This window comes from Camelina sativa, chromosome 9 (genome assembly GCF_000633955.1).
Source record: "Camelina sativa cultivar DH55 chromosome 9, Cs, whole genome shotgun sequence".
Classification (NCBI taxonomy): domain Eukaryota; kingdom Viridiplantae; phylum Streptophyta; class Magnoliopsida; order Brassicales; family Brassicaceae; genus Camelina; species Camelina sativa.
The window spans coordinates 25,524,054-25,549,678 of NC_025693.1; the positions used below are offsets into that span (position 1 = coordinate 25,524,054).

Genomic DNA, 25,625 nt, shown 5'->3' on the forward strand with positions numbered 1-25,625 from the left:
GGAGGCTTATCCTTTTGTTTGTGGAATAGAATGACACATTTTACTTTGAACTTCATGAACGCCAATGACATACAACAAAAAACGCTTATCTGTGTTGATTTTTAGTTCAGGGAATGTCACTTTGAGTCTCACACATTGAAGCTATAGAAAGATGAAGCAACAGTGTAGTCACTGTAGTGTGTGCGCTTTGTCTAATCCTGAAACTGATCAAATGACATGTCTGTTCAAAATCGTTTTTAACAGTAATCAGGTGTATACAAGAGTAAAGATGCATTGAAGATGGAGGAGTAGCGGCACATCAAGAATCTTCTGACATGGTATAACATGACCCAATGACCAAGATCATTCTCATCCTTCACCATGTCTTGTGATCTTAGCTTGTGTTTCTGCTGTTTTGATTCTTGAACAAACTCCAAAATGTGTGTCAGTTTTTAGTTCTTTCCATTGGACACATCATAGCTCTTTGTTAATATTCCTTACAGATTAATCTCCAAATGAATCGTTTTCTGTTATTCAAAAATGAGAAATTTACAATGGGTTGTCCACAAAACTCTCCTATTAATTATACCAGATTAGGTATATATAAGTTTATGTCAGTGGTCAGAAAATCAATATCCTTAGTTGCTCAATAGGTACTACCAGCTCCATAAGATTTGCGAGGAACCTTACAAAACCTGGTATGTAAATGTGGACTTCCTGAAACATATTGTTAATTAATCAGAAAACAACTAACACGTTATATATTGCGAGAGTTGATCAAAAAATTTCATGACCTAGGTTGAATAGTCAAGACAAGAAACGTTTGCGTCTTACCAAAAACAAATACGCGGCCTGACAAGTGACAACAACAAGAACAAAACTACTCCTTTGAATTACAGAAACAAAATTGAATTTACTTTTAAAAGTCAATTTCATATGAAAATTAATGAAATACTTTGTGATTAGGAATCAGTATTTGGAGGGTATGACAAGAAACTTTCAAAATCTACCCTTGATCTTTGAAACCGCTAGACTTACATATATATTTGACTTGTGGTTTTAAATTTCTCCTTCTAATAAAAGGATTGCGCGTTGCAAGGATAATTTGACGTCAACATCTTGCTGATCATGTCAAGATTATCCATTTCTTTTCCTCAAAAGTAAATGTAGAATAGTTCTTGTAAATTATTATACTAAAATACTAATATTGAAAGTAAAAGATTGAGACGTGGGTACCGAGTGAAATTTCGTATAAATAGAAGTCTAAAGATAATTAACACAAACGCATCTTGTTCTTGTTGTAATTTGTGATTAACAGAACAAAAAATGGTCTTACACAAATCAACTAAACCAATGGCTTATGCGTTACTTTTGCTCCTAGCGATTTATACGCATATCCAAACCGTTGGTTCAACCAGCGAAACCTCTGTCTCGCGCTCCAATTTGAAACATAGTTTGGTCACAAGAAGTAAAACGTTCTCTGAGAACGATTTTCCAGTTTGGCGAAGGGAGCTTAGAAGCAGTGGTGGAGGCGNAATATTGAAAGTAAAAGATTGAGACGTGGGTACCGAGTGAAATTTCGTATAAATAGAAGTCTAAAGATAATTAACACAAACGCATCTTGTTCTTGTTGTAATTTGTGATTAACAGAACAAAAAATGGTCTTACACAAATCAACTAAACCAATGGCTTATGCGTTACTTTTGCTCCTAGCGATTTATACGCATATCCAAACCGTTGGTTCAACCACCGAAACCTCTGTCTCGCGCTCCAATTTGAAACATAGTTTGGTCACAAGAAGTAAAACGTTCTCTGAGAACGATTTTCCAGTTTGGCGAAGGGAGCTTAGAAGCAGTGGTGGAGGCGGAGGAGGAGGAGGTCGTGGGGGCGGAGGCGGTAGCAGCGGAGGTCGTGGCAGTGGTAGTCGTGGTGGCGGAGGGAGTGGTAACAGCGGTACGAGCAGCAGTTCGAGTAGCGGTGACTGTCTCAAGCATTATGGTCTGTCCAAAAGACTAATATTCATCGGTTTTCTAGGGGTTTTAGTTGTTGTATGGTAATTTGACAATTTTTCTAATGAAAGATTGTATATATGGTTGTTTTTTTATGTTAATGTTTATGCTGTAATATTCTTTCGTGTGGTATTCTTTTGTGTTATGTAGTAGGGGTTTTTCTCCATATCATACGCATATGCATTTGTGAATTTTTATTGTTAGATTGATTCTTTTGGTCAATTTTCAATAATTTTAAATTATGTACAGTCTTGGCTTTACTTATTCGTCAACTGCAATACGAGGAATGAATTAAGGTCAATGCTTATTTGATATGTAAAATGCAAACCGTTGATTTGCTGAATCTAGTATATGTGATTGATTTTGGTAGAGGAAACAGTGCAAATATGTAAGGATGTTATAGACAAACAATTATATTTTTTCACTACCTATTTATGTCGACTGTCAAGTAACTGATTCTAATTGTTTGAATGTCATTTTTGTAACATGATAAAATCTCTCTATTTTTTTTTAAATGTATTTTACATTTTGACAAGTTTTATTATGTATACTAAAATATCATTGTTAACATCATATTTCTTATATATATGAATTTATAATTATAACATTAAATTATATCACAATTTATATAACCAAAAACTGAGCAAATAATTATAAACAAGTCAATCTTCCAAAGAATCTAATATTATTCCTTAAGTATAAATAAAAATTTTATAATATTCTATAAATATATGAAAATAATATATAAAAGAGCAAACATCATACATATATTCAACAAATCAGAGTGGCGCAGCGGAAGCGTGGTGGGCCCATAACCCACAGGTCCCAGGATCGAAACCTGGCTCTGATATTCTACAGGTTTTTTGCAAATTTTTTTTCCCATACCAAAATAAACAAACAAATATTTACTATAGAAAAAAGCGAAAACAATTATGCGATATTACTCTAATTTCCATCATATAATGCACAATCCAATGTTTAAGAAAGCCCACTAACCAATTACCATAAAAATAGAGCCCAATTACCAAATAGATGATCAATATTTTCTTTTATCCTGTTTATGCGGTTAGAATTGTAAAATTGATGCATGAGAACCAAAAAGAAGGTTTTATAAGTTAGTTTGTAACTAATTTTGGTTTATTGTAATGTTTGTAATTATACTATATCACCTTTTTTTGGTTTTCAACATCAGTGGTGAGCAATCGAATGATATGAAAGATTTGGAGATGATATAATCTTCATAATATGATGATAAAAGAGATAACCATAACCACACAAAAAAAAATGTATGAACGCAAATCAAAGCCTCTTTGCCTCAATCGTCTCTCTCGCCCAATTGCACATCACCAGAGCTCTAAATCATATCTTCTTCAGCCACTGCCACGTGTCACTCTGACCTTTAACATCCTTTATCTCTTCCCAAGTCCACTTGTGGTTTCTTTTTAGATTTTTTTTTGTCTTCACCATTCTCTCTACTCAGACCTCTCCTTCTTCTTCTTTGATCAAACCTCGAGCTTTTTTTAACAATGGAGACCAGTATCGCATGCTACTCACGTGGGATCCTTCCCCCAAGCGTCTCTTCTCAACGATCCTCCTCTACATTGGTCTCTCCTTCTTCCTTCTCCTCATCCTCCAGCTTCAAGGTTCGTTTTCCTCTGCATATAACTTTGACTTTACTTAATCACACACGCACTTGTCACGTGTGAGTACAGAGTAGGATTTGTTTTAGTACTAGTGTTACTGACTGTGATATTTTGAAATAAGCAGCGTTTGAAATCGAGCTCAATCTTTGGAGATTCACTACGAGTATTACCAAAATCGCAGTTGAAATCCACAAAGGCTAAGAGCAATGGTGCTTCAAGTGTTACCAAATGTGAAATTGGCCAAAGCTTGGTACAGTCTATTCAAAAGGCTCAATCTTTATTCAAATTGTGTGTTTTAAAAGATTCGATCTTTGAGTTAAAGTTTCTTACTTTTTAATTTAATAGGAAGAGTTTTTGGCACAAGCAACTCCTGACAAGGGATTGAGAACTTTGCTCATGTGTATGGGAGAAGCATTGAGAACAATAGCTTTCAAAGTTAGAACAGCTTCTTGTGGTGGAACAGCTTGTGTTAATTCCTTTGGTGATGAACAACTCGCTGTTGATATGCTCGCTGATAAGCTTCTCTTTGAGGTTTTGTTACATTTTCAAATTCACTTTATTTCATTAGTTTTGTATCAGAAAATGGATCATTAGGTTTTTGATTTGTGTATTGGTTTTATCTAGGCTTTGCAATACTCGCATGTGTGCAAGTATGCTTGCTCTGAAGAAGTACCTGAGCTTCAAGACATGGGAGGTCCAGTGGAAGGTTAGTTTACAGAACTTTAATTGACAGTTCCAGCTTCCTGAATTGTGCGGACATGTTTATCTGAAGAATATGAATATTTGTTGGACAGGTGGGTTCAGTGTTGCATTTGATCCATTGGATGGATCAAGCATTGTGGATACTAACTTCACAGTGGGAACCATATTTGGAGTTTGGCCTGGGGACAAGTTAACTGGAGTCACGGGAGGAGACCAAGTGGCTGCAGCCATGGGAATCTACGGTCCAAGAACCACTTATGTTTTGGCCATTAAGGGGTTCCCAGGAACCCATGAGTTCTTGCTTCTTGATGAAGGTTCACTAGAGTTTTTGGTCTAATCCAACTCTTTTGGTAGCTTTCAACTAAGCTCAAAATGTTTTTATCAGGGAAATGGCAGCATGTAAAGGAGACAACAGAGATCGCAGAAGGCAAAATGTTCTCACCAGGAAACTTAAGAGCCACATTCGACAACTCCGAATACAACACGGTTCTTTGCTTTCGAATCCATCAAACTTGAATCTGATCCACAATGTAAAATTTCCTGAATGCTTTTCTTCTTTGTGAATTCAGCTGATTGATTACTACGTGAAAGAGAAGTACACACTGAGATACACCGGAGGAATGGTTCCTGACGTTAACCAGGTTCGTTACTCTTTTGACACTTTAACCTGATTTCTTCTTTACTTGTGAATGAAACCTTGACTTTAACAGTTTACTTGCTTTCTTTTGGTAGATTATTGTGAAGGAGAAAGGAATCTTCACCAACGTGACTTCTCCTACAGCTAAGGCAAAGTTGAGGCTGTTGTTCGAAGTGGCTCCTCTTGGTCTGCTCATAGAGAATGCTGGTGGATTCAGCAGTGATGGATACAAGTCAGTACTCGACAAGACCATCGTCAACCTTGATGACAGAACTCAAGTTGCTTATGGCTCAAAGAACGAGATCATCCGCTTTGAAGAAACCCTTTACGGTTCATCAAGACTCAAGACTGCTCCCATTGGAGTTACCGCTTAGAACCCATTTCAAAAGAGGAAACTGAAATGTATGTTTATTTTTTCCATAAAACCGGATAATCTACTTTTCTCCCTTGGGTTATTTATAAGAGAAGCAACAAAACTATTACCAATTTTTAAAATTTTTTTTGACAAACTATCTCTATTATTTATTAAACCAAAACTTCCATAGATCATAATAAAAAAACTATTAGTTAATAACCAAACTTTATTATCATGCGATCAAAAGACAAAAACAATGTTTAAACCGAAATTAAAAGTTTGATGACTTTATTTTTGACAACAATAGAATTTGGAATTGCAAAATAGACACGCGTAAAAAATATGTTTACTCCACGCTCATTATCTTCACAACAGAGGAACCATCGATCTTGTGCAAAGCCACAACAGAATCTCCAGTCTTGCAAATCCCCTTCGTCTTCGCGTATCCAATAGCGAATCTTATCGTTTCCTCCGTCGAAGATCCCGTCGCCACCACCGGAATAATCCCACGGTAAATCAAACCACGCTTTGCCACATGAGCCACCGAGTCCGAGCAAGACAACTCGAAATCATTCCCTTGAGCATTCTCCGGCATAACCACCGACAAAATAGGAACGCTCGGCCTGTATTTAGCCACAAGCTCCGCCGTGTAACCTCCCTTGGTGAGAACGATAATAGCCGAAGCAAATACACTCTGTGCCGTCGAAACAGCGGAAGCAGCTAAGCTCTCAATTGGTGATAAAGGTAACGAGACGATTCCTAGGGTTTTCTTGTAAAGAGCGTCGTAATCGATGAACTCCTCTGCTTCTTTACAGATCCTTGACATTGTTAACACGGCTGCCTCAGGGTGAGCTCCAGCAGCGGTTTCTCCGCTAAGCATGACACAATCTGTCCCGTCAATAACAGCGTTCGCAACGTCGGTGGCTTCAGCTCTAGTCGGACGAGGAGACACTGTCATGGATTCAAGCATCTGTGTGGCTGTGACTATTGGTTTCCCAAGAGCATTAGCCATCTTGATCATTGTTTTCTGAGCAAGAAACATCTTCTCGATCGGAATCTCCATCCCAAGATCTCCTCTACCCACCATGAAAGCATCAGTATTAGCTAGAATACTCTCCAAATTCATAACTCCTTCTTGATTCTCCACCTTTGACATGAGCATGATGTTCTTTGAGTGCTCGCCAAGTAACTCCCTGACTTCGATTAGGTCAGATCCTTTACGAACAAAAGAAAGAGCGATGATGTCGATTTTGTTCGGAACTCCCCATTGCATGATGTCCTCTTTGTCTTTCGCAGTGAGCGTTGGGAGATCAACCACAATTCCAGGGAGGTTGACGTTTTTTCTTTCTCCAAGAACCGCAGAGTTCTCGCATCGGCAACGAACAAGACCGAGAGTCTTGTCACAGGACAAGACAGTCATAGAGATTGTCCCGTCTGAACAAAGAACCACATCACCGGATTTGAGATCCTCTGCAAGTTTCTTGTAGCTCATGGAGATAAGGTTTGAGTCTCCTTCTATGTTGTAATCAGTTGAGATTGTGATCTCTTGACCTTGCTTTAGCTGTACCGGTTTGCCTTCTTTGAGAAACCCGGTTCGAATCTCAGGACCCTTTGTGTCGAGCATGACAGCGCAGAGAATACCAGTGTTGGCCATGGCGGTTCGGAGATTGTCAAGAGTCTCTTGATGGTACGCGTGAGAACCATGGGAGAAATTGAACCGGGCTACGGTCATACCGGCCTTGAGAAGTTTCTCAATCATCTCCACCGATCTTGATGCCGGTCCAAGAGTACAGACAATCTTCGTCTTTGATCGAAGAGCTCCTTTGGTTGCTTGTCCACCAAGTAACATCTCCATTGTGGAAGGAAGTTGAAAACTTTACGAAAGATCGCAGAGAAAAGATTAAAAGAGAGTTTCAAAGAGGCTTGGAAATTGTGAGGATGCTTGATGAAAATTATGACCAACGGGGTCACAGTATTTATAGAAGAAGCGATTTGCGAATTTCCAATTTTGCGTTATGTTACATGTTCGAATTTTTCCTTTTTGCTGATTTGGAATAGTAATTTTTTTTCTCGAATTTTTCCTTTCTATGTTTTAGTTAATTTCCTTTTCTTTTTTTTTTTTTGGTTTTGGCAATTTTTATTTCGAACTTAACAAATATTTTGAGGAAAATATTAAAAGATAAATGAATAATGTTCAATTAGAAATTTTCAATTTTACATAACGAATTAAGTTAGTAACTGTTAGTGACGCTGATACAGTAGCTATTATGGCTCAAAGGTACATATATGCCATACTTTATCTATTATGGATACTAGATGAGTACATGCACATTTCGTAGGTTATCTTTTGGCGATATGAACAATTATATTTTTACTGTCAGTATGAGATCGTGTGTTGAATAGTCAAAAACTAAAGCACAAACTATGGTGAACGATATCATGTGACTGAAAATTTAGAGTAGCCACACAGATAATTGAATCTTCTTTTTCATTGGCACTGTAGCAGTTTAAAAAAAACTGTAGTAAATTTGGCCAATTCCCAAGTCTCATAATCTATTCTACCTCTTAAGAATCAAACACAAAATGACCAGTTTTTTTCTTATTTAATAGTAAGATTACATTTAACAACACACATACCAGTCCTAGATACATAAAATAAAAATTTAGAAACAACACCACTCAAAGAAAAAAATCCTTAAGGTTCACCATAGTGAGAATGGACTTGCAATCTTGTTTATAGTTGAGGAGATAGAGTCATAGAAAAATGTTTGCAGAGAAGGAAAACAACACAACAATGTAAAATTAAGAGAGAATTTTGATTTTTCTTGTTTGTTATTGAATGGGAATGAATATAATCACTTACAAACTATAATTAGAAGAACTAATTAAACATCTTTCTCTATATATTCACGACTCCTGCCATATAAGGATTTGTTTTTTTCGAACCTGCTACACTGTACCAAAGCAAGAAATATAGGAATAATTAGAAAAAATAGTAAGCAAAACATAGCATGCAATTCTCATAACGAAGAAACTAACTAGTAATCTATTATGAGCAAAAGAAATAAACCATTACTAATGCATTAAAATAGTATAGGTAAGCTAAAACAAATAACCAGTTACAACCAATATAAATCCATTCATGTGTGGATATAGACTCTTGAGAAGGCTAAACAGCCACAAGCTGTACTCATCAGCTATTTGGAACAATAAGCATACTAATCAGTTTCAATTAGACAATTTATAGATGATGTTCAGATTGTCTTAACATCAGTATAAGACAATTTTATTTCTTTAGAAAATTCAATCTTTTATTATCTTTAGCATTCTAATCTATATTCTAAAGCCATCGTTGGTGATTTCTTCAAAAGAGTACTCTATGAATATGCTTGATTTTCAAGTTCACCTTTCTCTGTAGTTGACCTTCATCTTCCACACATCTTCATACACTACAAATAAAAAACAGTAGGATGTGAGAGATATTATAAAGGAGCAGTTACTACAAAAATCAAGGCAAGGGCAGACGAAAAGGATTGAAGTAGCAGTTACTACAAAAATCAAGCGAGGGAAGACGAAGAAGATTAGTTAAGCAACATAAAGAATTCAAGATGATTGGTTGATTTTAGTCATGGACATGTGGCACTCTCTTCATTGCTGATGTGGCAGAATAATGGAAATAGTTGGCCAACTTTCATAGTATAGATTTGCAACATTCATAGTATAGATTTTACTAATGCTCATGATAAACAAGTCTTTAGATTGTCAATGGCCATATGGGGTGAAAACAACAAAACCAATCTGCTTCCAACGAGAACAATATGGTCCAAAGAAAGGTGAGTCTTCGTGTGTGTGTGTGTGTGTGTCTGTGTTCGACCATCTCTCTGAATATAGACCAAAAAGCTAATCGAACATGATAACAAATTAGTATATCACGATAAAAACTCAATCTTAGTGAATTTTGTTTGATTTGTGTGTTGGTGTTTCTCTGAATTGCTTGATCTCGTTAAGTTTGTTTATGTATACATACAAACCGTGGCTTGTGAAGATGAGTTTGTATATTTATGCATCGTGGTGATATGTTACATTATGCATCGTGGTGAAGAGTTTGTATATTTAGGATATGTTACATGTGTGTGTTTGTGTGTGGGGGCATTGTTTATTTTTGAGAGTATCATATACATATAATAAGAAATGAGAACGAAGGGTGTGGAATTATTTGCATGTGTCATGTATCTTGCAGATATGAGATATCATATATCTTTTTTTTTTACAGAGAAAGCCTGACTACATATATATGATTTGTTTAGAGCCAATCTTACTCTTATAGACTTATAGTCCTTGAAATGGTTCATGACCTGCTTTGTATGTTTGTATTTGCTTTTGTTGCTTTGACGTGTGAGTTCAGAGTGTTTCTAGCAGCTTGCAAAAAAATTTTTGAAGTCTGGTGACTGAAACATGGAGAAAGACCACAATTTCTGCCATCAGTGTTTGGATGGAGATAAGGGAACGCTTATCCTTTGTAATGAATGTAAAAAGCGAATGTATTGTCAGCAATGTACAAGGAAATGGTAAGTTTCTGTCTAAACTTTAAAATGCATTTTGCTAAAATACGTTTTGGTGTCAACTCGATTTGTTGTTTTTTCCAGGTATCCACATCTATTTTGTGAGAAGGGTGTTGTTGAAAAATGTCCTTTTTGCCTCAAAATTTGTAACTGCGGGGAATGCTTGAAATTGAAGGGTTTAATTGAGGTAAATGAGATTATCGTTAGCATCAATTTCAATATTTTAATTGCAGAAGATTTAGTTTTTGATTGTTTTTCTGTCTTAACAGGTATCAAAGAAGAAACCGGATTCTGAAAGATGCCATCATCTCGAGTACCTGATTGCATCGATGCATCTGCTTCTTAATGAGATAATTGAAGCTCAGAAGCATGAGACTGAAGTCGAGGCAAAGATTCAAGGTATGAATTTCCGCTACTAATTCTTGGTTTATGTTCCTTCTGAGGGACCTCTGCTAACATATTATATACATGACCTGATACTATAGGAATACAGCCTTTTGAAGTTAAGGCAACTCTGATAGAAGCCCCCGTTAATCAATGTATGTTCTGGTAAGCAACTTATGTTATCTAATACAAAGTTAGGATCTTTCATTTCAGTTTAGTTGATCTTACTGCAGATCATCTTGTCTTGCAGTGATATCTGCCAAACTTCAATTTTTGACTTGCACCGATGCTGCTCCTTTAATGATGGTGATGATGACAAGTATGAACTTTGTTTAAAATGCTGTCAAGAGATTCGCAAAGGAAAGGAATATGTGCACGGTTCACATGCTTCAGAATCGAGCTCCAACTCTGTTCCTGAGGACAAAGATAATCCTAACCAATCTATTAAGTGGCACGCTGATCATAACAGAAGGATCTTTTTTGCATCTGGTTGTGGTGAATATGTTATCATGGAGCTCACAAGAATCTTACCGCTGACATTTATGTCAGACTTGAAACAGAAAGCAGATACTATCATGGCGTCATGCAAGAAAATTCCTAGATTGTTGAATTATAGCTATCCTGGTTTGGAAACTGATAAGAAGAGAAAAACAGCTTCGAGGAAGGAATCAAGTGACAACTACTTATTCTCTCCTGAATCTTGCAATGTCTTAAAAGAAGAAGGGCTTCTGCATTTTCAAGAGCAGTGGGCAAAAGGTGAACCAGTAATCGTTAGGAACACTCTCAAGAACATACCTGGTTTAAGCTGGGAGCCAGACGTTATGCTGCAAGCTGTATGCGACTACATGAAATCATCAGAAGGAAGTTCTGGGATACCCAAAGTTGAAACTATTGATTGTTTATCTAATTGTTCGGAATACATTGCAGCAGATTCCTTCTTTGATGGTTACAAGAAAGGAAAAAGATATGGAAGCTCATGGTCTAAGATGTTGAAGCTAAAAGACTAGCCTCCTAATGATAGTTTTGAGAATGCATTGCCTCGTCACTACACTGAGTTCATATCCGCGTTACCTTTCCAAGAATATAGTAATCCAGTAACCGGAATTCTTAACATTGCAACAAAGCTTCCTGATAAACTTCTCAAACCAGATATAGGTACCAAAATTTACATTGCCTATGGGTTCCCAGATGAGCTTGGTAGAGGCGATTCTGCGACTAAGCTTCACTTGGATATGGCAGACGCGGTTAATATACAGACACATATAGCTGAAGTAACTGTAAGTGAAAAACAAAAATCCAAGGCTGAAATGCTGAAACAGAAATACAAGGAAGAGGATGGTATTATTGGGTATCGTAGCCAAGAAGAGGAAGCAGAACCAAACGTGGAAAGCGAACAGAATCATCAAGAAATGGGAGGTGCTCTTTGGGACATATTTAGGAGTGAAGTTGTTTCTAAGTTAGAACAGTATATTAAAAAGCATTGCTGAAAATTTAGACATGCATTTGGTCAACCAGTTATGGAGATTATTACTCACCTACTTGCAATAACCTTTTTGATTGAGATTTTACTTTCTTGGTACTGACATTTTATTCGATTTTTTGTTTCAGGTTTATAACCCGATACATGACCAATCATTCTATTTAACTGTAGAGCATAAAAAAAACTCAAGAAAGAATTTCGTAAGTAATTAAACAACTATATGTTACTCTCTTTTCGACTGGATTGGGTTATATTAACGGATTTTATGTTGTCTGTTATTATAGGGATTGAGACATGTACATTTGTGCAAAATCTAGGAGAAGCGGTGTTTATTCCTGCGGGTTGTCCTCATCAAGTTCGGAATCTAAAGGTAAAACTTTCGAGTTGGATATGTATAGGATTTGTCGATAGGGTTGGGTGACCTGACCTGAAATGCAGAGCTCTAAGTAAAATGATAGTTTCTGATCTTCCACCTTTTAGTATCATCATACCATTTGTTTTGTAGTGGAAACTCTAATCAAAAACTCTGTTTCTGTATGAACAATCGTGCACAAAAGTTGCAGTTGACTTTGTGTCACCAGAGAACATCCGTAAGTGTCTGTGTCTGACCGAAGAGTTTCACCGACTTCCCGAAACCATTCATCCAGAGTTGACAAAGTTGAGGTCAGTCATTGTTGATTGATGCCGTGTGCATTGTTGATTGATGCCGTGTGTAGGTTACCAATACCAATGGCACATTGGTTCAACTAGAAGAACTAGTATAACTCGTAGAAATATGTACTTTGATAGGGCATAGTTTCTCTCTTCTAAATGATCGAGCAAATTCTTGAGTTTGTTTGACTACGTAGATAATCATATTCTTTATTGTTGCTCTTTTCTTTATATATGCATTCACTTGCCTCACCATTTTAAACTTTTCATGGTAAAAGATAGAGAAGATGCTCATCTACGCGCTTTCGAAAGTATTGAAAGAACTAAAAAAAATCCGAGGAGAGACTGTTACGGGAGAGCAGACACAAAAGTATTTTTGTTACAGCCGCCGAAAAAAGAAGTGAGTTTAGTGTTTCATGTTTTGTCCTTTTTGGTATAACTCATGATACACTTCCTTTTTGGCTGCACGTTTTCTTTGTGGCTAAGAGTTATGATTTATCGTGTTTTGGTTTTTTTCATGGCTAACAGATTGTTGACTAAAACAAATATGGAATTGGGATTTCCCTCGAGTTTATACTCACTTGGTTGCGAGCCGGAGTGTGATAAAAGTCTCAACTACCATAGCAAGATTGCATTTCTAGGAGAAGTGGAAAAGGCTGTTGGAGAAGTAGTGTGGAACCGCATTTGTAATTCGCCTTTGGGGGTAATTGCACAGTTTGCTACAAATAAAAATTCAACTGGTCGTCGAAGATTATCAAAACGCTGCTTGTGAAACAACTTGTCTCCAACAAAAAATACGAGATATGGTGCATGTTCCGTAGTACACCAGCTCGATTTTCCCTATCAGAGTTCAAAAACATAACAGGTCTAAACTGTGCACCTTTACCAGATAAGAATGATAAGGAAATAGATGTGGGAAAAGGTGTGCATGTAGACTTGTGGAAAAAGATGAGAGTCAGAGTAGACGAGAACCCAAGTATGTTCGAGCTGAAGCAAGTGGTTAATGATGTTGCAACTTGGTCAGATGAAGACGACAAAATTTGCTATGCGTATTTGTCTATTTTAGCTGTTGTCATCAAGGACCGCGATCTCAAGACAAACTACGTAAACGAGCTCGTATGGTATTCGATTTGCCCAAGTTTGAGGGTTATCCATGGGGCAGATTGGCTTTCAAAACTCTGATTAAATCAGTCAAGAAGGCAAATTTGGAGGGAGACTCAATCACAATACATGGCTTTCTACAAGTACTGCAAATATGGATGTACAATCTTTTCCCTAATTTCGGACAATAGTTTGGTGATCCATAAGGTACCACAAGTCCTCCTCTTCTGAAGTTCAAGGGTAAAAAATGGTATCAAACAAGAAATGTCGATCAGATCTTAATTGATGATGAGGTATATGGAGTGATACTTATGTTTCGTGTTTGGGTTAATTCAATTTATTTTTAAGATGTTGATTTCACTTTTGTTTTCCTACATCTTTGTAGGTAAACATTGAGAATGCTTTCATCAACAACTTAGAGCCAACTGTTTGGGATGATGATAGTGGTGATAAGAAAATTGACGCTCTTGTGCAAGCCATATGCAAAGAAGGAGGTTTGGGACCTGTTACTTGGGTGGAACAAGGCTTTAAAAGCGTTGATAAGGAAAATAATACAGCTCCCAAACCTCCTAAAGATTCTGAAGAGAGAAACCATGGAGAGGAAAAGAGGAAGAAAAGGAGAAAAACTATGACTAAAGGGGAATGGCTTCAAACTATTTTGAGAGGGAAAAGAAAGAGCAAAAAAATGACTGCAGACGAATGGTATCAAACTTGTTTTGAAAATATAGTTAGAAACTGTGTCGAATGTAAGTCAAAACTCACCAAATCTAAACATCATTAACGCCGTTTTGCAAGCCCTACAACTGTTTTTATTAATATACAACACTTTCTTAAATGATGGATATAATAAATTCACTTCCTTGAGAAGCCTAAAGGTCACTCGGATATACTAAAATGGATCGTGTCTCTTGATTCTTCACATTCATCTTGTCTATAAAATATAAGAAAGATTGCAGAGAACGGTTTCACCTTCCTCTTCTTAGTTTTCCCTTCGATTCTTTCATCATCTTCTGTCCGAAATTCTATTTATGGATAATATTAACGTGAAGCGAGAGATTTCACCAACTTCTACTTCGCCGGCTGGTTTTCCGGGAAGAGAAAACGCCGGTGGGTTGGAGGAAGTAGGAAGCGCCGACAGAAGATTTAATTCTGGAAACTTTATCGGTGTGAAGAGAGCACAAGATTCTTTTGGAGCTTCTTCAGAACTGGATAGGAATAATGTGAAGAAGGTAACAGTTGATGAGTTAAAAGTTACTTTACCGGAAGGATTCATTCAATCGAATCCGCCGGTAGATGTGACGCATGCTATTCCTACGAATCCGTGTAATGTTTACAGGCCTATGTCCGGTAGGATTGGTAGTTGTTAGCAGTTTTGGAAAGCTGGAGATTATGAAGGAGCACCTGGCAGTACTTGGGATCTTTCTTCAGGTAAACTAAATTAATTTTTGGTTTTAACAGTAATGTGGTATGAAAAATTCAATTGTCTCACTTGGATGATATTATTCACACTGTCTCAGGTGGTTTTGATCATGTAAGAGTCCATCCCAAGTTCTTACATTCTAATGCAACCAACCACAAATGGACTCTTGGAGGTATATTTTATTGATCTAATCTTGATTCGAGCTACATTTATAATGACTTTGCATCTATTCTAATGAGCTTTATCTGTTTTTCTGTGTTCTCTTTTGCAGCTTTTGGACAATGCTTTGGATGAGGTGGGTTTAATTTCTTAACTTGTTATTTATAATATATTACTACACAGATTGAAGCTCATTTAACTTATGCTTTATAGTAATGTTTTCTTGTTTATTTCATGTTGCCAGTGGAGCTACTTATGTTAAAGTAGACATGCTCGAAAACAACAAAGCAGGAAACAGGATGTTATTAATTGAGAGTATACACTTTACGTTGCAAGAATCTCTTACCTGTTTTATTCATGTGGTTGCCTAAAGTGTAGCACTTTTGTCCACTGCTCGATCCTCATGTACGAGAATACTTATTTTTGATATGCAGATAATGGGGGTGGGATGGATCCTGAAAAAATGCGACAATGCATGTCTCTTGGATATTCTGCCAAAAGCAAACTTGCAAACACCATTGGACAATGTAAGTATTCTTTTTCAACCCGGGTGATAGTTAAATGAAATGTTTGGTGGAAGATGCTTTATTCATTCACTGCTTATAGATGGCAATGGATTTAAGACTAGTACAATGAGACTTGGAGCTGATGTCATTGTGTTCTCGCGTTGCCCTGGAAAAGATGGAAAGAGGTTAGTTGTTTATAATCAATCTGTTACACCTTGTGGCTAACACGTCTGTAATCATTTTGGTTGGATTGTATTCTCTTCTTGAAGAATATGGACAATAGTTAAAGTTATAATTTGTTGTTATATTTTATTTTACTTGATGTTGGTTTTAGCTCTACGCAGAACATTGGGCTCCTATCATATACATTTCTAAGGAGCACATGAAAGGAGGACATTGTTGTACCCATGGTAATATTTCTTTGTGTCATAGAAGATGTTTCATGTTCACAGCATATACTTTTAATATAAGATGAATATTGTCTCCATTTTATCCTTATATTCTCTTGTATTGTGATTTGAAATGACAGCTTGACTACGAAAGAAGGGATCCTGAATGGAATAAAATAATCAGGTCTTCCCTTAGTGATTGGGATAAAAATGTGGAACCAATAATTCAATGGTCGCCATTCTCTAGTGAAGAAGATCTTCTTCATCAGGTATATTTTTCTTTTGGTGAAAGCAGTTGCTAGCTCAGAATATACTGAAATAATCACTATAATTGGCTCTTCAGCTCTCATGGAAAATTTCATAGTATGAATAAGTGACTAAGATTTTCTTTTGTTCTCTATTACTCATTTGATGTGGGTTTATGTAACACCCCATTACTGTCTATGAACAAATGTTATCACTAATTTGTTGCTTCATTTGTTGTAGTTTGATCTGATGAAAGATCTTGGCACACAGATAATCATATATAACCTGTGGAAGATGATCAAGGGATGTTAGAACTTGATTTTGATTCTGATCCGCATGTACGTGCTTTTATTGCTCAATGTATGTGTATTATTATGTGAGATGATGATGCAAACGGTTTTTATGCATATCATGTTGTTTATTTGCAGGATATCCAACTTAGAGGCGTCAATCGGGAAGAGAAAAACATCAAAATGGCTTCTCAATTTCCTAATTCTAGGCACTTCCTGACATACAAACACTCACTAAGGGTATAAACATTTATTTCCATCATCTTTCATTTGTAGTTGTAGAGAATAGCAAGTAAGATGTCTTTTTGCCAACTTAGCTTTGGTCAGTCTCATGCTTATTAGGGTGAAATCTGTAATGGTGGAGGAAAGTTAAAAAGCTTGAATAGGAATATTTTTCTGAATCTTGTTCAATTAACTGATTCTACAAATTCATTTCTCACATCCTTTCGACATGTTCCCAGAGTTATGTATCAATAATCTACTTAAGAATTCCACCTGGCTTTCGTATCATTCTACGGGGTATAGATGTTGAGCACCACAGCGTAGTGAATGACATGATGCAGACTGAGCAGATCACATATCGACCACAGTCTGAATCATATGGAGTTGTGACAAATGTAAGTTTTAATAACTTAACTATACCAGCCTTCTTATATTTTCTTTATTACAAGCTAGGGTCATCCAGTTATAACGTAAAGCTGGTACCGTTCACAACTTCTTTTATCAGAGGTCTGCCATTGTAATTATTGGATTTGTGAAGGACGCAAAACATCATGTTGATGTTTAGCAGTTACTACAAAAATCAAGCAAGGGAAGACGAAGAAAATTAGTTAAGCAACATAAAGAATTCAAGATGATTGGTTGATTTTAGTCATGGACATGTGGCACTCTCTTCATTGTTGTTGTGGCAGAAGGATGGAGAGAGTTGGCCAACTTTCATAGTATACATTTGCAATTATCTAAAAATTTTATTGAATTGTTTTATAAACATGTTTTGATCTTTGTAACAGAACAAGTCATAAACCAAATCTTAAGTCAATAGGTGTCTAAACTTTTTGATTTAAACTGATTCGACGGCTATGATAGACTTTTTTCTAGAGCTTAACCTTTTCTATGGCGGTTCAAATAGGGAGGAATAAGTTGGTCTTCCATTATCATCTCTCTTCCATCAGCATCAATCTAGAGGGATGATGATTAGTCCATTAATGTTCCTTACCAGGCCTGAGGAAATGATTGGTCGTTGAGCGTATGCGTTTAGAACCATTTTTGTCCAACAAAACCTAATACATCCATCAGCATCATCTACTATACATTGTAACTTTCATACTATATTCTAAATTCTAACGGCATCTCCAGAAAAAGAGGAGAGGGGATCACACAAATTAAATAGTATTTATTTGTAATAAATTTTTTTTTTCAATTAAATTTTATTTAATGGATTAAACCAATATAATGTAAACATGTAGCAGATTAGAGGATCTAAGGGCATCTCCAGTGAGGGTACCTATATGAGATACTTTTATTAAAAAAACTAATAAAATGAAGAGAGACGACGAAAAGAGGATAAGTGTTTCTCTATTGAGTAACGGGAGAAATGATCTTGAGATAAAAAGTGACAGGTGTCGCTAATTTATTGAAAAAAATAGAAAAACAAATTTTTTAATAAAAATCCTTTTTTGAGCAATCATCAACGTTTCTCACCGCTGGAAATGACGTAAGAGGGTCTAAAATTATCTCCACCGAGACACGCTTGCCATTCACTCTCCTTCTTTTTGATTTTGTTTTCTTATTTTAATTATCTGATCCTCTCTAAAATATGACCGATGGAGATGGTCTAATATACCTAATTATAAATTTAAAAGGTTTGTTTTGTTATATGGTCTTAATCCTTATAAAAGCAAGTTAGTGGTTGCAAAATTTTAACACAGTTCTTGTAGCTTCATTAGTCATTACAATTAGTTTAACAGAAAAGCTAACAACTATTTTACTTTTAGATGTTAAATTTTGAATTTATTTGTTTGCGTAATCGTGGAAATGTTGGACAGGGATGAAAGCTTATTAGTGAATGTTGGATTACGCAAACATTACTTTAGGGGGTATGATGTTGCTACATTGCTTTAAGGATTTAGTCTATGTTTATAATCATTTTTTTGCATATATTATCATTTGAAAGTATTTGTTTTTCATATAGTCACTAGAATTTATTTTTTACAGATCAGCTTTAAGAAATATAATATAAATTTATAGATATCTCACCTTACAATTTAGCTATTCTACCAATAATAAAAAGCATAACCAATAAGTTTTTATGGTTAAATTTAATATCATCAGCCAAAATTGACTAAATAAAACAAGACATTGGTGTCAACCTTGATGACAGAACTGAAGTTGCTTATGGCTCAAAGAACGAAATCATCCGCTTCGAAGAAACCCTTTACAGTTCATCAAGACTCAAGACTGTTCCCATTGGTGTTACCGCTTAGAAGAACCCATTCAAATATATTGAAAATGCATTTCCATAAACCGGATAATCTACTTTTCTCCCTTGTGGTATTATAAGAGAAGCAACAATACTGTTACCAATAAACTCTATTATCCTACAACTAGCTATATTATATCAAACCATTAGTCAATAACCAAACTTTATTATTATGCGACCAAAAAACAATGTTTAAACCGAAATTTAAAGTTTCATGACTTTATTTTTGACAACAATAGAATTTGAAATTGCAAAATTGGCCCAGGTAAAAACTAATTACTCCACGCTCATTACCTTCACAACAGAGGAGCCATCGATCTTGTGCAAAGCCACAATAGAATCTCCAGTCTTGCAAATCCCCTTCGTCTTCGCGTATCCAATAGCGAATCTTATCGTTTCCTCCGTCGAAGATCCCGCCGCCACCACCACCGGAATAATCCCACGGTAAATCAAACCACGTCTCGCCACATGAACCACCTCGAAGTCATCTCCCTCCGGCACAACCACCGACAAAATAGGAACGCTTGGCCTGTATTTAGCCACAAGCTCAGCCGTGTAACCTTTCTTGGTGAGAACTATGAGAGCCGAAGCAAAAACACTCCTGGCCGTGGAAACGGCGGAAGCAGCTAAGCTCTCGATTGGTGATAAAGGTAACGAGACGATTCCTAGGGTTTTCTTGTAAAGAGTGTCGTAATCGATGAACTCCTCTGCTTCTTTACAGATCCTTGACATTGTTAACACGGCTGCCTCAGGGTGAGCTCCAGCAGCGGTTTCTCCGCTAAGCATGACACAATCTGTCCCGTCAATAACAGCGTTTGCGACGTCGGTGGCTTCAGCTCTAGTCGGACGAGGAGACACTGTCATGGATTCAAGCATCTGTGTGGCTGTGACTATCGGTTTCCCAAGAGCATTAGCCATCTTGATCATTGTTTTCTGAGCAAGAAACATCTTTTCGATCGGAATCTCCATCCCAAGATCTCCTCTAGCCACCATGAATGCATCAGTATTCGCCAGAATACTCTCCAAATTCATAACTCCTTCTTGATTCTCCACCTTTGACATGAGCATGATGTTCTTTGAGTGCTCGCCAAGCAACTCCCTGACTTCGATTAGGTCAGATCCTTTACGAACAAAAGAAAGAGCGATGATGTCGATTTTGTTCGGAACTTCCCATTGCATGATGTCCTCTTTGTCTTTCGCAGTGAGCGTTGGGAGATCAACCACAATTCCAGGGAGGTTGACGTTTTTTCTTTCTCCAAGAACCGCAGAGTTCTCGCATCGGCAACGAACAAGACCGAGAGTCTTGTCACAGGACAAGACAGTCATAGAGATTGTCCCGTCTGAACAAAGAACCACATCACCGGATTTGAGATCCTCTGCAAGTTTCTTGTAGCTCATGGAGATAAGGTTTGAGTCTCCTTCTATGTTGTAATCAGTTGAGATTGTGATCTCTTGACCTTGCTTTAGCTGTACCGGTTTGCCTTCTTTGAGAAACCCGGTTCGAATCTCAGGACCCTTTGTGTCGAGCATGACAGCGCAGAGAATACCAGTGTTGGCCATGGCGGTTCGGAGATTATCGAGAGTCTCTTGATGGTACGAGTGAGAACCATGGGAGAAATTGAACCGGGCTACGGTCATACCGGCCTTGAGAAGTTTCTCAATCATCTCCACCGATCTTGATGCCGGTCCAAGAGTACAAACTATCTTCGTCTTTGAACGAAGAAGAGCTCCTTTGGTTGCTTGTCCAGCAAGTAACATCTCCATTGTGGAAGGAAGTTAAAAACTTTTCGAAAGATCGCAGAGAAAAGATTAAAAGAGAGTTTCAAAGAGAGTTGGAAATTGTGAGTTTGCTTGATGAATATTATGATCAACGAGGTCACGGGTATATATAGAAGTAGCGATTTGCGTATTTCCAATTTTGCGTTATGTTACATGTTCGAATTTTTCCTTTTGCTGATTTGGAATAGTACTACTTTTTTCGAATTTTCCGTTTGATGTTTTAGTTAATTTCCTTTTCTCTTTTTGGTTTTGGCAATTTCTATTTCGAACTTAACAAATATTTTTGAGGATAACATTAAATGATAAATAAATGTTCAATTAGAAATTTTCAATTTTACATAACGAATTAACTTATCAGTTTAATGCCATAAGATTTGAGAAAACGTTATGGTAGATAGTCTGTTGTTATACAATGTAGTTGCAAACCCTCTATACAAGTGTGCGGAATTTTGTTTTTTTAAGGAAGATGTTATTAGCAAAAAATCAATTAGGACGAGTTGCAGTGACGAAAATGAAAAACAAAAATGCCAAATTTATTTAACAAGCATGGTGAACTTAGTTATGCCTATATGCATTTTTTTTTCTATGATATTTTACAACATTGTAAGAATCATTATGTTAATTCATTGTGAAGGAAGGCTATTTGAATTTAATGATACAGATCACCTACCAAAGTCATATAGATTTGGACCAACAATTACCGATCTATATAATAATAACAAACTGAAAAAATGCCAACAACAATTGCGATTTTTCGTCGTACCTTTTCGTAAAAAAAATATATATATTTTTTTTTGACAGAAAATTTCAACGGTTGCATCTCTCTAAAAATTTGTGTCTCTTAAATGTAGAGTTTTGTCTCTTACAAACAGTTGTGTATATTCAAATGTTCACATTTTTATAACTTTAAATATAAGTGACTTCTCATCATTGTATTCAAATTTTCTTTATTTTATATTTTTGACAGAAATTTTTTTACAGTTGTGGTTCTCTAAAAACTTGCGTCTGTTGAATATAGAGTTATGTCTTTTACAAACAGTTGTGTCTATTCAAATGTTCCCATCTTTTCTAAATAATAATAACAATCTGAAACAATGCCAACAACAGTTGCAATTTTTCGTCGTACCTTTTCGTAATATATATATATATATATATATTGACAGAAAATTTCAACGGTTGCATCTCTCTAAAACGTTGCGTCTGTTAAATGTAGAGTTGTTTCTCTTACAAACAGTAGTGTCTATTCAAATGTTCACATCTTTATAAATTTATATATATGTGACTTCTCATCATTGTATTCAAATTTTCTTTATTTTATATTTTTGACAGAAAAGTTTTACAGTTGCGTCTGTTGAATATAGAGTTGTGTCTTTTACAAAAATTGTGTCTATTCAAATGTTTACATCTTTAGAAATTTATATATAAATAACTTCTCATCATTGTATTCAAATTTTCTTTATATTTATATTAGTTAAAAGAGAATTTGTTAGAAATGTCTCACCACCGCTGGAGATGACGTAAGAGGGTCTAAAATTGTCTCCACCGAGACACACTCGCCATTCTCTCTCCTTCTTTTTTATTTTGTTTTATTATTTTAACTCTTTGATCCTCCCTAAAATATGAGATGATCTAATATACCTAATTATAAATTTAACCGGTTTGTTTTGTTATATGGTCTTAATCCTTATAAAAGCAAGTTAGTGGTTGCAAAATTTTAACACAGTTTATGTAGCTTCATTAGTCATTACAATTAGTTTAACAGAAAAGCTAACAACTATTTTACTTTTAGATGTTAAATTTTGAATTTATTTGTTTGCGTAATCGTGGAAATGTTGGACAGGGATGAAAGCTTATTAGTGAATGTTGGATTACGCAAACATTACTTTAGGGGGTATGATGTTGCTACATTGCTTTAAGGATTTAGTCTATGTTTATAATCATTTTTTTTTGCATATATTATCATTTGAAAGTATTTGTTTTTTATATAGTCACTAGAATTTTTTTTTTTACAGATCAGGTTTAAGAAATATAATATACATTTATAGATATCTCACGTTACAATTTAGCTATTCTACCAATAATAAAAAGCATAACCAATAAGTTTTTATGGTTAAATTTAATATCATCAGCCAAAATTGACTAAATAAAACAAGACAATGCATGCATCGTAATACAAGGGGAAAAAAATTGATTTTAGTCTACAACTTGATTACAATAAAAAATCATCAGCAACAAATAATAACAAAACCTAAAATCAAAACTATTACCAATGAATAGTACGGGATATATAAATTGATTAACATAATATAAAATAAATACTGTATGTAAAATGATTTTAATAACCAATATTTTTAGGTAATAAAATATTAAAAAAATTCAGAGATGTTCACACTGGATTGTAAACACACTGCTTTGAGCCACACTTTAGCCATAACAAATATGAATAACGTTTGTTATCCTGCATGCATTGAGATGAATATGTCTTGTACTTGGAGAAAAACAAATGTTTGAGTTGGATATGCTAAAAGTATACATTGAACTGGATACGTTCATCNAAAAAAAAAAAAAAAAAAAAAAAAAAGGAATAATGTATACACACTGGATATGTCTTGTTTCAATATCCATTGAGCAAGCTATAGAAAGCCATATTGACAAATCTTGGAGGGATGAATATGCAAAACAAAACATCAATAAGAAAAAATTGTATGCCACTTTGATCATGCTTACAACTTTGCATGTGCATGGGCTGAAAATGGAAATCAATATGCCAAACAAAAGGTAATTTTGGTAATGAACATCAATATCTATATTGGGAAAGTTAAACATTGTCCAAAATATGTAAAAAGATTGGATTGCATTAAGAAGAAGAAGAAGAAGAAGAAGAAGAAGAAGAAGAAGAAGAAGAAGAAGAAGAAGAAGAAGAAGAAGAAGAAGAAGAAGAAGAAGAAGAAGAAGAAGAAGAAGAAGAAGAAGAAGAAGAAGAAGAAGAAGAAGAAGAAGAAGAAGAAGAAGAAGAAGAAGAAGAAGAAGAAGAAGAAGAAGAAGAAGAAGAAGAAGAAGAAGAAGAAGAAGAAGAAGAAGAAGAAGAAGAAGAAGAAGAAGAAGAAGAAGAAGAAGAAGAAGAAGAAGAAGAAGAAGAAGAAGAAGAAGAAGAAGAAGAAGAAGAAGAAGAAGAAGAAGAAGAAGAAGAAGAAGAAGAAGAAGAAGAAGAAGAAGAAGAAGAAGAAGAAGAAGAAGAAGAAGAAGAAGAAGAAGAAGAAGAAGAAGAAGAAGAAGAAGAAGAAGAAGAAGAAGAAGAAGAAGAAGAAGAAGAAGAAGAAGAAGAAGAAGAAGAAGAAGAAGAAGAAGAAGAAGAAGAAGAAGAAGAAGAAGAAGAAGAAGAAGAAGAAGAAGAAGAAGAAGAAGAAGAAGAAGAAGAAGAAGAAGAAGAAGAAGAAGAAGAAGAAGAAGAAGAAGAAGAAGAAGAAGAAGAAGAAGAAGAAGAAGAAGAAGAAGAAGAAGAAGAAGAAGAAGAAGAAGAAGAAGAAGAAGAAGAAGAAGAAGAAGAAGAAGTTGATGTATTTGCTTTCGTTCGTTGATTTATAAGGATGATGACACTAAGTGTAGAAGGATCTAGAAGATCCACAAGATAATATGAATATATTTTATATGATTTAGTTCTACCTTAGTTTAGGAAACTATTTCACTATAGTTCTACCTTAGTTTAGGAAACTATTTCACTATATAAACATGTGTAATTCATGAGAGTAAATACTAATTCTTCCATTCATAAACTCTCATCAATCTCTATTATGATATCAGTGCTACAATGATTTAACGATCGGTCCGTTCATGTTTCTAAGCTATATTCTTCTTTTTTGTTTTAATCTAAATGCTTCCACATTCAAGTTCGTTATCAACCTATGAATCTAAGCCAAGTGCTTCTCTTTCTTAATTTTTATTTTTAATCCAAAAGTGCTTATATCATTCAAGCTAATTATAAGCCTCTGAATCAAACTGAATTTCTTTTGAATAAAAAAAATTGTTATCATCGTTTCCTCAAGTCATAGTGCTTCTTTCTATTTAATTTTCTACTAAAGAAAAAAAAATTCTTAATATTTTTGTCCCTTAAAAAAAAAAACCATGGGATCTCCTTCCATAACCAAGCAACTGCTTCCTCCAATATGCTGGCCAAGTCCAGAAATCTCACGATGTCATCTACACGAGGTCCTCCATGTCCACTTTTAGAGATCTGTTTCCTCACTGACGAGTCTTGCAATCTCTCTTATTGATTGATCAACGACAAAAAAATTTCAACACCGTTCCGTTTCAGATTCTACAAGTCAATCTCAAGCCGTTCATTCCAATAATTCTCCATTACCACCTTGAGCTTGAGGGGGCGTGTAGAAGGATCTAGAAGATCCACAAGATAATATGAATATATTTTATATTTATGATATTGATATGTAAAGATTTAGTTCTATCTTAGTTTAGGAAACTATTTCACTATATAAACATGTGTAATCCCTATTGTATAACTCATGAGAGTAAATACTAATTCTTCCATTCATAAACTCTCATCAATCTCTATTATGGTATCAGTGCCATAATGATCTAACGATCGGTCCGTTCCTGTTTCTAAGCTATATGCTTCTTTTGTTTATTTTTTTTTGTTTTAAGCCAAGTGCTTCCACATTCAAGTTCGTTATAAACCTCTGAATCTAAGCTATAGAGCTTCTCTTATTCAAGTCTACCATGTAAGACCTTTGAATCTAAGCAAGTGCTTCTCTTTCGTAATTTTTTTTTTTAAGCCAAAAGTGCTTCTATTATTCAAGCTAATTATAAGCCTCTGAATCAAACCGAATTTCTTTTGAA

At 35.5% G+C, this 25,625-nt stretch overlaps 4 protein-coding genes, 1 non-coding gene and 2 pseudogenes across 7 annotated transcripts in view; 5 read left to right on the forward strand and 2 right to left on the reverse strand.

The window, feature by feature from the left end:
• Window positions 1-2,036, forward strand: part of LOC109126480 (keratin, type I cytoskeletal 10-like) — a 4,270-nt gene extending 2,234 nt beyond the window's left edge. Inside the window, exon 2 of the mRNA XM_019230052.1 lies at window positions 1,630-2,036. Coding sequence (XP_019085597.1) covers window positions 1,630-2,036 — 407 coding nt within the window. The remainder of the gene's footprint in view (window positions 1-1,629) is intronic.
• Window positions 2,767-2,838, forward strand: TRNAM-CAU. Its single transcript has one exon. It is a non-coding gene; the product is annotated as a tRNA-Met (tRNA).
• Window positions 3,417-5,458, forward strand: LOC104712223 (sedoheptulose-1,7-bisphosphatase, chloroplastic-like). The gene is made up of 8 exons (XM_010429071.2): window positions 3,417-3,631; window positions 3,756-3,881; window positions 3,977-4,162; window positions 4,256-4,337; window positions 4,426-4,647; window positions 4,719-4,819; window positions 4,903-4,974; window positions 5,066-5,458. Exons 1-8 carry the CDS (start codon window positions 3,515-3,517, stop codon window positions 5,342-5,344), a joined length of 1,185 nt encoding a protein of 394 aa, XP_010427373.1. The 5' UTR covers window positions 3,417-3,514; the 3' UTR covers window positions 5,345-5,458.
• Window positions 5,672-7,180, reverse strand: LOC104712224 (pyruvate kinase, cytosolic isozyme-like). Of its 2 annotated transcripts, XM_010429073.1 has the most exons (2): window positions 7,060-7,180; window positions 5,672-7,005 (listed from the first exon to the last, which is right to left on the reverse strand). In XM_010429073.1, exons 1-2 carry the CDS (start codon window positions 7,178-7,180, stop codon window positions 5,672-5,674), a joined length of 1,455 nt encoding a protein of 484 aa, XP_010427375.1. The 2 variants fall into 2 exon arrangements, with proteins under 2 accessions (XP_010427375.1, XP_010427374.1); XM_010429072.1 differs by having other exon boundaries at window positions 5,672-7,180.
• On the forward strand, window positions 9,781-14,284 carry LOC104715690 (annotated as a pseudogene).
• Window positions 14,532-17,300, forward strand: LOC104715691 (annotated as a pseudogene).
• Window positions 19,269-20,756, reverse strand: LOC104712225 (pyruvate kinase, cytosolic isozyme-like). Of its 2 annotated transcripts, XM_010429075.1 has the most exons (2): window positions 20,633-20,756; window positions 19,269-20,578 (listed from the first exon to the last, which is right to left on the reverse strand). In XM_010429075.1, the coding sequence occupies exons 1-2, from the start codon at window positions 20,754-20,756 to the stop codon at window positions 19,269-19,271; spliced, it is 1,434 nt and encodes a 477-aa protein (XP_010427377.1). The 2 variants fall into 2 exon arrangements, with proteins under 2 accessions (XP_010427377.1, XP_010427376.1); XM_010429074.1 differs by having other exon boundaries at window positions 19,269-20,756.

What these genes read in the sequence shown, in the direction of transcription:
- LOC104712223 (XM_010429071.2), top strand. Translation starts at nt 3,515, where the DNA reads ATGGAGACCAGTATCGCATGCTACTCACGTGGGATCCTTCCCCCAAGC. An exon ending in CATGGGAGGTCCAGTGGAAG is followed by an intron (nt 4,338 to 4,425) that starts GTTAGTTTACAG and finishes TTTGTTGGACAG; the next exon opens with GTGGGTTCAGTGTTGCATTT. An exon ending in ACAACTCCGAATACAACACG is followed by an intron (nt 4,820 to 4,902) that starts GTTCTTTGCTTT and finishes TTGTGAATTCAG; the next exon opens with CTGATTGATTACTACGTGAA.
- LOC104712224 (XM_010429072.1), bottom strand. Translation starts at nt 7,180, where the DNA reads ATGGAGATGTTACTTGGTGGACAAGCAACCAAAGGAGCTCTTCGATCA.
- LOC104712225 (XM_010429074.1), bottom strand. Translation starts at nt 20,756, where the DNA reads ATGGAGATGTTACTTGCTGGACAAGCAACCAAAGGAGCTCTTCTTCGT.